This window comes from Trichomycterus rosablanca, chromosome 17 (assembly GCF_030014385.1).
Source record: "Trichomycterus rosablanca isolate fTriRos1 chromosome 17, fTriRos1.hap1, whole genome shotgun sequence".
NCBI lineage: Eukaryota > Metazoa > Chordata > Actinopteri > Siluriformes > Trichomycteridae > Trichomycterus > Trichomycterus rosablanca.
In genome coordinates this window covers 28,599,210-28,611,226 of record NC_086004.1, presented here as the reverse complement: position 1 = coordinate 28,611,226, position 12,017 = coordinate 28,599,210, and the positions used below count along the sequence as shown (strand labels likewise).

The window sequence follows — 12,017 nt, the reverse complement described above, 5'->3', positions numbered from 1 at the left end:
ACGACTTCGTCTCATCGCCGGAGACCCGTCGCTGGGTCGCTTTGTTGTTAAGAATCTGGCGTACGGTTCGGGGCTGTACAAACGAAGCTGGATCAAAGGTTACAAGCCGGCAGCATCTGCATCGAATTAGTATCGCCGTCTGCCTTTGCCTGTGGCAGCAGGTCGAAACGAAAACCACGTGGGGCGCTCAAACACCCCCCGAAAATACCTCGTACATTTTACTGCTGGTTCGAAAATCACTACAAGACGTATGGTCTCATTTTGAAGAAACAGAGAATGTGTAACCAAACCGAAGACGGTGGGGATGTTAAAGGAATCCTTTGCAGACAAATGAAATGTGCTTCATTCTCTACGTCCCCCAGATTCAGTCAGCCAGCTAAAAACATTACTGTGCGCTTGTTAGTTATTCTTCTCTGAATCCATTGCCCCCCTTAAGCTGTTATGACATGAAGCTATAGCGTCCTCCACTTTTCTGAGAAGACTTTCCGTGAGATTTTGAAATATACACGATAAGGCATAACATTATGACCTAATATAGTGTTAGTCCCCCTGTTGCTGCTCTGTGTATTCTGACACCTTTCTATCAGAACCAGCATGAACGCCTTCAGCTATTTGAGCTACAGTAGCTCGTCTGTTGGATCGGACCACACGGGCCAGCCTTCGCTCCCCACGTGCATCAATGAGCCTTGGCCGCCCATGACCCTGTCGCCGGTTTACCACTGTTCCTTCCTTGCACCACTTTTGATAGATACTGACCACTGCAGACCGGGACACACCCCACAAGAGCTGCAGTTTTGGAGATGCTCTGACCCTATCAAACTCGCTCAGGTCCTCACGCTCACTAATTTTTCCTGCTTTTAACATCAACTTTGTGGATAAAATGTTCACTCACTGCCTAATATATCCCCCCCACTAACAGGTGCCATGATGAAGAGATAATCAGCGTTATTCACTTCACCTGTCAGTGCTCATAATGTTATGCTTGGCTGGTGTATTATAAATAAAGATTAACCCTGGATTATTATTATCCTCATTTCACAGCAATATGTGAGAAAATACTTAATACAGTCACATTGTTTTATTAGTAAATCATTTTGCAAACTGTGTGTTTTTATGCACCACAATATTTCAAACTCCTTTGTGTAGGTTTAAGACATCTGATACTGAATTTGAGATTTAAGATTTAATCGTTGTTCTTTACAGACTGCTTTGCTGTTGAAGTTGTGATAGCTGGGAGTTGGGTGCAGTTATTAAAGTACTACCACAGTGTCCAGTTCAGGCTGCATTTAATGTCCGTATAACATCGTCCACTTCAGTTTCACTTTGAATCTCTCTGAAGAAGACAGGACGATCAGAACCAGATGTCTGTGCTATCCTGCCAAGTTTTCCTCAGAGGGCTCAGAGGGGGCATCACAGGAGACGACATCAGATCGGATGTTGTAGAGAGTGCTGACCGTGTGTGTGTGTGTGTGTGTGTGTGTGTTTTACTCAGGGTCGAGGCGGACTGGGCTCCATCTTCGTGTGGGCGTCGGGTAACGGCGGCCGGGAGAAAGACAGCTGCAACTGCGACGGCTACACCAACAGCATCTACACGCTGTCGATCAGCAGCAGCACGCAGTACGGTAACGTGCCCTGGTACAGCGAGGCCTGCTCCTCCACCCTCGCCACCACCTACAGCAGCGGAGGACTCACCGAGAAACAGATCGTGAGTCCGGATTATCAAACAAAGCCTCTCGGCGTGTGTTCTGAATTTACCTTGGTATTTTCTTATATATTTGACTGTTTAAAGTAAAACCAACAGCTGGGCACACAGTCGGAAACTATCAGGTGTAGAACTGAGACGCGTCCAGATCCATCAGAAAGTGTTTTTAATTAAACTGAGGCGCCCCGAGTCATAATCACAGCGAACTGTGAGAGGGTTGAAGATTTTACTCATTTACTGATACTCATTTATTCTTTAAAATCACATGAAAACTATTTTTAAAGCACCATTTGTATTGTCTAAGCTTTATTAAAAGCACTAAATTAGTTCTTTAACCTAGAAATAAATACCGTCATGGAACCCAGGGGGAATAACATGTACGGGGGGGAGCTTTAGAAAGTTTTCACACTCTTATATAATCGAGTAATCAGTCGTGTCTGAGAGATGCTTACAGTCCAGGTTTAGCTCCACCTTTTTGGACGCTTTTTCTTATCCACTCAGACCAGCACAACACACACTAACACACCACCACCATGTCAGTGTCACTGCAGTGCTGGGAATGATCCACCACCTAAATAATACCTGCTCTGTGGTGGTCCTGTGGGGGTCCTGACCATTGAAGAACAGGGTGAAAGCAGACTAACAAAGCATGCAAAGAAACAGATGGACTACAGTCAGTAATTGTAGAACTACAAAGTGCTTCTATATGGTAAGTGGAGCTGATAAAATGGAGATGGTGATTATTTTATGGTGATGCCTGTTATAAACATTTGTTTTATTAATCACAGTGTAAAATGTGTTCGTTTCATTTGTCCAGACTGTAAGAGCTGCTTATGTTCAGGGGAAAAGTGGAAGATCTGCAGGCATTCTGGGATACTGGAATGAAAAAAGCATGTGATGTGATTTGATGTGTGGCCTCGGTTAGAGGAGATAGGATGTGTTTGCCTCCAGGGTTTGTATCCCCCCTGTTCCCCAAATAACTGCGTATCCACTGCCAAACCTCTTCACCAGACCTTGTGTCTGGCTCGTAACTGAAGCTTCACGTCTGCATTTCGAATCAAGTCAGAAACCTCAAACGATTCAGACACGTTTTGTATCCCGTCATCCTTTTTTTCTTGTACATCAGTTGTACACTGAGGTCAGATATTTTGCCCACAACCCAAACCAGCTCATAGTTACGTTTTGTTAAGCATAAATTTTCCCCGACTCAACATGTCCAGATAGATTCAGGCCCTGCGCGACATGACAGACTTTTTTTATTATTATTTTATTCAGCTCACTCGATGTAAAGGCTGCTGTGTCCTCGACTCCGTGCTGTCACTCAGCTGCTCAGCGTCTCACACCGAGTCTCAGTTTGGGCAGCTCCGTCTCGGTCGGCGCGCCTCCCAGGATGCCCCTGTCACGAGCAATTCTCCCGCCTGTCTCGCTCTCGCGCTTATTTTGGCTCTCTGTCACTACTCTCTCGGTCTGTCATCACTTCCTTTCTCTCCTTTTCAGCACTCATCCCTGCCGTTAGGGGTAATTACACAGCCTCTTTGGCAGCGACTGTATGAAAACACTTGACGTCTGATGTTCGTGAGTAAGGGATGTAGCTGGATCAGCGGCGCGGCGTGTCGGCTTTTCTAAACTCCTGTTAGCGTCGGATATGAGCGGAATTGGCAACAGGCGAGTTCGAATGAGCCGATTGTGACTCACGCTCACATTGACGGCAGATTACAGAACCGCCTCGCTGACGTTTGAAGCTCTGGACTGCAAATCAGCATAATGCTACCTCCTGTTAGCACAAGATACAATAAGTACAGTCTAAGCAATTGATGGTTAAAGACCTTGCTCCAACAGTGGCAATCTGGCGGTGGTGGGGCTTGAACCAGCGACCTGTTGATTACTAGTCCACTAGGCTACAACTGTAGAAACTAGGGATGTAACGATGTACCACAAGACAGTTAATATCCGATTCAAAAGTTCCACGATTCAAATCGATTTGACATGTAAAATGAATGGATATTCACTTTAAACAGCAGAGGGCACTGGTGCTATTCACCTCACCTGGTTGACATCACTGATTCAGTGGCCCTATTCTCCTGGTTGCCGGATTCGGTGGTTTTCAGCCAAATTGGGCTCAATTCAAAATTGTTTTGCATAGTTTGTACCTACCTCAGAAATAAAAGGCCATTCATTATTTACATAAATAAAAGATAATCACAAATACAGTTTTTTTTTTAAGAGGAGTAATAAAAGGAAACTTTGTCATCATTTGTCTTCAATTTCAGTTTAAAAAATCGGGGAAAAAATCGTATTGTTGAAAAAACAGTATCGTGAATCACATCACATTGTGGGTAGAGTGTATCGTTACATCACTAGTAGAAACTAGTCTAATGCTGCTATGTTTAAGAAACTTTGCATTAGGCATCACAGATTCAACACTCAGACACTAAAAGAGAAAGAACCTACAAACCTCAAATTTAATGATGGGAGTTTTTTACCGACTGGCAACCTGGCGGGATCGTGGTGCCAGTTAAACCGGACACATCGGCTATTTGACAGAACACCGTTACGATATCCTGAACTGTTTTCTTTCCCACACAGATCACGACAGACCTGAGGCAGAAGTGCACAGACTCCCACACTGGCACCTCGGCGTCGGCTCCGCTGGCTGCTGGCATCATCGCCCTCGCCCTGGAGGCCAAGTAAGTTCCAGCTATAAAACTGAGCCTCTGCTGTAAACGTTGGCGTTTTTCATTCTGATCCGCCGCTCTGTAGGAGACGTAGGAAGGTCAGAACGAAGAACCGAGTCAGCAGATGCCACAACTGTAGCGGACGACCGCAGATCTCTCAGATTAATGCCATCAAGCTGTCGGAGAAGTCTGTTATAGACGTGAAATTGCGAACAAAAAAAGTGTATTTACACATTTCCATAAAAAGTGGAACTTATAATTATTCCACCTTCACACTTGGGCGAGTGGAACAGTGGAATAATTACAGAAATGAGACGCATGTTATGGAAAACAATGATTTTTCTTTTCTTTTTTTAATTCCCCGAACTAGTCGTGCCCAAATGAAGCTTATCTCTCTCTCTCTCTCTCTCTCTCTCTCTCTCTCTCTCTCTCTCTCTCTGCTGCTGCCACCCCTGATCAAGGAGGGCTGAGGTGGTTGCCGCGAAATTGCTTCTTCTCAGTACCTGTCAGTGCCGGGGTCTCTTAGAGCCACACGCTGCCATCTGTAATAGATAAGAATAGAACGCCTTTATTTGTCATATATACATACACTGATCAGCCATAACATTAAAACCACCTCATTGTTTTTACACACAATTTCCATTTTTATCAGCTCCACTTACCATACAGATGCACTTTGTAGTTTTACAATTACTGACTGTAGTCCATCTGTTTCTCTGCATGCTTTGTTAGCCCTCTTTCATGCTGTTATTCAATGGTCAGGACCCCCACAGGACCACCACAGAGCAGATATTATTCAGGTGGTGGATGATTCTCAGCACTGCAGTGACACTGACATGGTGGTGGTGTGTTAGTGTGTGTTGTGCTGGTATGAGTGGATCAGTTTTTAAATACCGTGTCCACTCACTGTCCACTCTATTACACACTCCTACCTAGCTGGTCCACCTTGTAGATGTAAAGTCAGAGACGATCGCTCATCTATTGCTGCTGTTTGAGTCGGTCATCTTCTAGACCTTCATCAGTGGTCACAGCACGCTGCCCACGGGGCGCTGTTGGCTGGATATTTTTGGTTGGTGGACCATTCTCAGTCCAGCAGTGACAGCGAGGTGTTTAAGAACTCCAGCAGTGCTGCTGTGTCTGATCCACTCATACCAGCACAACACACACTAACATAACACACCACCACCATGTCAGTGTCACTGCAGTGCTGAGAATCATCCACCACCTAAATAATACCTGCTCTGTGGTGGTCCTGTGGGGGTCCTGACCATTGAAGAACAGGGTGAAAGGAGGCTAACAAAGCATGCAGAGAAACAGATGGACTACAGTCAGTAATTGTAGAACTACAAAGTGCTTCTATATGTTAAGTGGAGCTGATAAAATGGACAGTGAGTGTAGAAACAAGGAGGTGGTTTTAATGTTATGGCTGATCAGTGTATACATATACAGGTGTACAGTACAACGAAATTCATTCTTTATATATCCCAGCTTGTTTGGAAGCGGTGCCCCTGGAGCCAAAAGGATTAAGGGCCTTGCTTAAGGGCCCGACAGTGGCTGCATGGCAGAGCTGGAATTCAAACTCTACCTTTTAACTGATAGCCCAAATTTGTACTCACGAGACTACCACTGTCCCATCAGCCGAGCAGGCGCAGAGCCTTTTTTAATTGTCAGTCAGTCGTGTGACTGTACAGGTGCCTGGACGGCTGATGGCAGAGCTGAGATTCAATCTCAAGAACTCAAGATCTCAGCACTGGTGTTCTGTGTGATTTTAATTAGTTCTTTTTATTATTACGATCAATATTTATTTTAGTTTTGGGGGCAGATCAGAGATGGTGGAGATGTTTTCAAGTGTGTGTGTGTGGCTAGAATTGACACCCTTCCTTTTCCACACTAAACTAGAACTCGAGTCGCACATGATGCCAACATTTTAATTGCTTCACGTTAGTATCTGACCTGAATTTTTATTTCAGGTCGATTTAATGGGATTTTAATTGAATCCAGTATTTTATCAGATCTCTGTTTTCTATCTCTTTCGAATACTAATGCTGTTCACAGAACTAGCTATAAACCGCCACCCAGGTTTGTTACACTGGCGTAGCGTTAGATGAATGTGTTCCTGCCAGCTGTGCCATTAGTACTGAATTGGATCTATTAACATTAGTCTGACAATCTCTTGATCTTGGCTCTTGCTGTTAACATTAAAACCTTTTAGTGCAGCCAGAATCCAAAACGATAATAATCATCAACTTTCAGCAAAAAATAAAGCACAGTTACTTATAACGCACGTTTAATAGAGGAGTGTGTGTTTCTGATTGGCTGAGCTGAGTCAAAATACATAAACTGACCACCCCAGTTGTCTTAACCAATGAGATATCCTTAATTTTCTTGAGGATTAATAAAGTATCTATCCATCCATCCATCCCTCCCTCCCTCCAAACGGATCACCCAGTTATCTTAGACCTCTTAGCTACAGAGAAAGAACTTAGAAAATGTATTGCTGGATCCCCAGCCACTGCAATATCATAGGCAACGAAAAAGCAGACGACCTGGCAAAGAAAGCTGCTGAAAAACAGATCACCTGGTGCTATGTCCCACTAATGCCCTCTACACAGTCAAATTACTTTGTAAAAACACATGGCAGGAGGAATCGTAACACAGCCAACAAACTGTACGAAATCAAGCCACGACTCGACAGGACCTCTACCCAGTATCCAGTAAAAGACACGACCAAACGGTGTTAACGAGATGCCGTATAGGACATTCAGCCCTGACACACAGACGCCTTCTCTTGGGGGAAGATGCGCCAAACTGCCAGTACTGTGGATCACAATTGTCAATAGAACATATCCTGTCAGAATGCCAAGCCATCGAAGATACTAGAAAAATATTTTACAGAGACACTAATATGAAAGACCTCTTCGAACCCAATAACCCACAAAAATACTGAATTTGTTAAATTACCTGAAGATTAAAAGCCAAATATAGTACATTAACTTTCACTTAGCTTAAACTTGGTTTCGAACCCACCTCTAATGCCATGTACATAGCCTAATTGAGCTGGAATGGCAATAAACACAAACCACCCATCCATCCATCCACCCACATCCATCCACTCACCAAATCCATCCATCCACCCACCCATTCATTCATCCACCCACCAAATCCATCCAATCCAAATTCACTCATCCACATCCATCTACTTACAACCAACCATCCATCCATCCAATCCATCCATCCATCGATCGCTCCATCTATCTAACAGTTTTTGGCTTTAAATTTGAGCAATAGGAACAAAACCAGGACTAAAAACTCAGATTATTTTGTGACTACATGATTTTGGTTGAGTGGTCCATTGCATTTTAGCATCACTTCATGACTAAAGCAGAAAACTTCATGTCTCATGTGTCTGGTGCATTTTGGGTACTAAATAAAAATGATCTAACTTGATTGTTTTGCTGAATGTGTTGCACTTTCTGTGGGTGAAGAGATTCTCCGGACCGTTTGAGCTACAGTGACAGCAGTGTGGTGCAAGTGTTCCCACAGTTCTGAACACAATGCCTGTTAGATAAGCTGCTAAGGCTCCTGTGTTTACTTGCTTGAATGATTTAATTTTTCTCGAATGCGATTTTAATTTGCCTTCATTAGAGCTGCCCATGAGGCATAGTGTTGTCATGTCATGTTTATCAAAGACTGATAAATAGCTGAAGCTGAGTGATTACCTGAGGGGGGTCTCGTCTGACATCTACCATCTTATACCTGCTGGAGAATTTTTTGTACCATCTACATCTTGCTGGCGGAGACGATTCAGCACTAACGGAGAAACATGCGTTCTGTCTCCGCAGTAAAAACCTGACGTGGCGGGACATGCAGCACCTGGTCGTGAGGACGTCTAACCCCGCCCATCTGATCACTAACGACTGGAAGACCAACGGCATCGGACGCAAAGGTACCGACACGCTCCCCCAGCCTATTTGGTATTGCGCCAGCTGTGCCCGAGTCGCTGAACCACGCGCCAGTCAGTGTTACTGCTCTTCATTACAGCGATCGAGAGAGCGTTTCAATTCTCCTCCTGTCTCATAATGTCACTGAATGCTCGGACCCCTATTAAACCTGACTGCCTGGCATCATTTGGGCACTGTCAGCACTATTGATTTATCCCCCCCCCCCCCTTCTTAATTCTCAGTTTATATTTCCCCCGATTGTATTCACCCATAATGCCACTCTCGCCCACCCCTCGTGTCATCCTCGCCCGTCCCTCCTGCCGCCCTCATCAGTCCCTCATGTTATCCTCGCCCGTCTCTCATGCCTCCCTCTTCCATCTCTCATTCAACCCTCATGTCGTCCTCACCTGTCCCCCATGCTGCCCTTGTCAGTCCCTCATGCCACCCTCGACAGTCCCTCATGCCACCCTCGACAGTCCCTCATGCCACCCTCGCTTGTCCCTCATGTATCCCTCGACAGTCCCTCATGCCACCCTCGCTTGTCCCTCATGTATCCCTCGACAGTCCCTCATGCCACCCTCGCTTGTCCCTCATGCCACCCTCGACAGTCCCTCATGCCACCCTCGCTTGTCCCTCATGCATCCCTCGACAGTCCCTCATGCCACCCTCGCTTGTCCCTCATGTATCCCTCGACAGTCCCTCATGCCACCCTCGCTTGTCCCTCATGTATCCCTCGACAGTCCCTCATGCCACCCTCGCTTGTCCCTCATGTATCCCTCGACAGTCCCTCATGCCTCTCTTGTCCATCCCTTATGCCTTCTTCACCCGTCCCTCATGCCACCCTCGTCAGTCCCTCATGCCGCCCTCATCAGTCTCTCATGCCTCCCTCGCCCATCCCTCGTTCACCCATCATGCTGCCCTCATCAGTCCCTCATGTTGTCCTCACCTGCCCCTCATGCCACCCTTGCTTGTCCCTCATGCATCCCTTGTTCATCCCTCATGCTGCCCTCATGTTCTCCTCACCTGCCCCTCATGCCACCCTCGACAGTCCCTCATGCTTCCCTTGTTCATCCCTCATGCTGCCCTCATGTTGTCCTCACCTGCCCCTCATGCCGTCCTCACCTGCCCCTCATGTCACCCTCATCAGTCTCTCATGCCTCCCTCGCCCATCCTCATACTGCTCTCATCAGTTCCTCATGCCTCCCTCACTTGACACTCATGTTGCTCTCGCCCATCCCATACGCCACTCTTATCCATCCTTCATGTCGTACTCACCCGTCTTTCATGCCACGCTTGTTTGTTCCTCATCCCGCCCTCGCCCGTCCCTGATTCTGTTCTCGCCCGACCCTTATTTACCCTTGCCCTCTGATCAGTCACATTGGACTCGTCTCACTATAAAGCACATTTTATTATGATAATCTTTTATTTTATTTTCATTTGTTTAGTAATGCTTTAGGAAAATGTTTTGACGTTTTATCCCAAATAAAATAAACATAAAATATAGATTTTAATATGCTCAATATGAAATTTTCCAGCTTCGAATAATAAGTTTAATATTTAAACTCTATCTTACATTACTGCATTTATAAATCATCTCTGTTTGTTTGCTTGTTTGTTTACTTATTTATCTCAGTATTTTTATTCATATTTGAGATCTGTTCCTGCTTCTGCTGTGAATTTAGTCCTTGATGATACCAGTTTAACTCTGTGTGTGTGTGTGTGTCCTTCAGTAAGCCACTCTTATGGCTACGGCCTGCTCGATGCTGCTGCCATTGTGGCCCTTGCCAGAAACTGGACCAATGTGGGCCCCCAGCAGAAGTGTGTGATCTCCATGGTGTCGGAGCCCCGGTGAGTCTGCCACACAGGCACCTTTAATTAAAAAACTGATGATGAAAAACCTGCTCACCTCTTAGTGACATTTTCTTGCTATTTTTTCTGCTTTGTAATTAAAGAATTAGCTCAGAGTGCCAGGTCTCGTACAGACACTGGCATTCGTCTGTGCCCAGTCAGTGGCTAAACAATCCCATGCAAGTAGCCAAACAAAGGAACATGTTGGAACAACAATGGAAGAGGGCTCAGTTCTGAAGTAATTGAATACTTCAAGTAGTAATCTGAAGTGATTTATTACTCAATTGTTGTTGGACATGAATGAAAACATTTCGAAGGGGCGTCCCAATTCATATATTATATAGTGAAACTTGGCACATGCCTGAACACACACATTCCTCCGGCTGACATGTGCCAACAGCCTCTCTCCGGTGCGTATGAGATTCCGCCCGTCTCCGCCCTCGGGGATCTCGGATTGCGCATGAGGAGCCCGGCCGTAATGAGAAGCGAGCGGCGTGTTCACGAGCAGCCTCGCGGCGCGTTTGATAGCACGTCCCGCGTACAGTCGGGTCGGACGAGCGCAGACTGAGAAACGCTCAGGTTCGATGTTTATCCGTGAGGGGGAGGATCGCCCGCCGCGCACGTCTGAAGGAAATAATTACTCGCAGATGAGCCTGTACTCCACGCTCAAGTGTCTGCCGACAGCCTCGCGCTCCGGCCCTCCTCCCCCGTCTTTATGTACACAAGCCCGTACACAAGCCCTCTCCGGAGCTCCTGCTCTTTTTCATCTCCTCTCCCTGGTGTAATAGAAAAGATCAGAGGGCTTTGGAGTTGCGCCCGGTTCAGCGTGCCGGTCGGAGCGGTCAGCGCTGGAGCCGCTCCAGCTATGCTTAATGATTACTCCACGACTCGGCATCGATCTCCTCCTCCCTGCACCAGCCCCTTTCCTTTATACCGCAGGAGTAGGTCCGTGCCCGGCTGTACATGTGTTTGCATGGTTTAAGTTTGATCTGTAGCTCGGTGTTGAGCCTGTTCCTCATGAATGCAGCGAGACTTTTAAGCTCCTTACAAGATTTGGCCCTGAGTAAGAAGATCCTGGTACCTGGTGGAAGAGGATTTCAGTGGCACGTACAGTCTTACACATAGTGACTTATGTTACATAGACTTTTTGCCTTTGATGGACACCAGTATTAACATAATGTACCATGAGATACATTTATATGAGGTGCTGGTTTCATCTGGTGAGGTGCGTTCACATGCTCACATCTCATTTTCATCAATAGTTTTATCCTGGGCAGGGTCATGATAGGCCCAGATCCACCCAGAAGCACTGGACGCAAGGCAGGAACACCCTGTACAGGGTGGCAATTTAACACAAAGCTTCAGCCACTCCCATCAGAACATAGCTACTCATGTCTTTGTGAGCGCCTGGCCGGCCGATAGCACAGCCGAGGTTCAGACCCAGATCTCAATGGTAGTAAGCAAGCAAAATAGACTGCCATGCTAACTGAGGGTCGATGTGCGTCAGTATAAGGCACAGACACTATTGGCTAAGCCTGCAGACCCTGTCCTGCTTATTCCTGTCACCCTGGTGAAACTGGACCAGCCCTGACCAGGATAAAGTTAATGATGCAGCGGGATATTCCGTTATCACACCAGCACCGAGATTCTGAACTCCTCGGTTCGAAACCGGTCGGCTGGGTGCCATCTGGCGGGCATAATTGACCGGATCATGTGTGGGTGGGATCTTCATACGCTGTGTGAGGACCCTGATTGGCGGAAGAGAGAAGAGGACGAGCACGTGTCGGAGGATAATTGAAGATTATATTAATTCATTAATAAGTTAATGAAGATGAAAAATAGAACATTATT

The 12,017-nt window shown here is 46.1% G+C and overlaps 1 protein-coding gene across 1 annotated transcript in view; it reads left to right on the top strand.

The window, feature by feature from the left end:
* The window catches only part of furina (furin (paired basic amino acid cleaving enzyme) a), a 122,664-nt gene that overhangs the window by 94,941 nt on the left and 15,706 nt on the right, over window positions 1-12,017 (top strand). Inside the window, exons 9-12 of the mRNA XM_063013075.1 lie at window positions 1,493-1,705; window positions 4,289-4,389; window positions 8,220-8,323; window positions 10,049-10,166. Of these exons, the coding sequence (XP_062869145.1) occupies window positions 1,493-1,705; window positions 4,289-4,389; window positions 8,220-8,323; window positions 10,049-10,166 (536 nt within the window). The remainder of the gene's footprint in view (window positions 1-1,492; window positions 1,706-4,288; window positions 4,390-8,219; window positions 8,324-10,048; window positions 10,167-12,017) is intronic.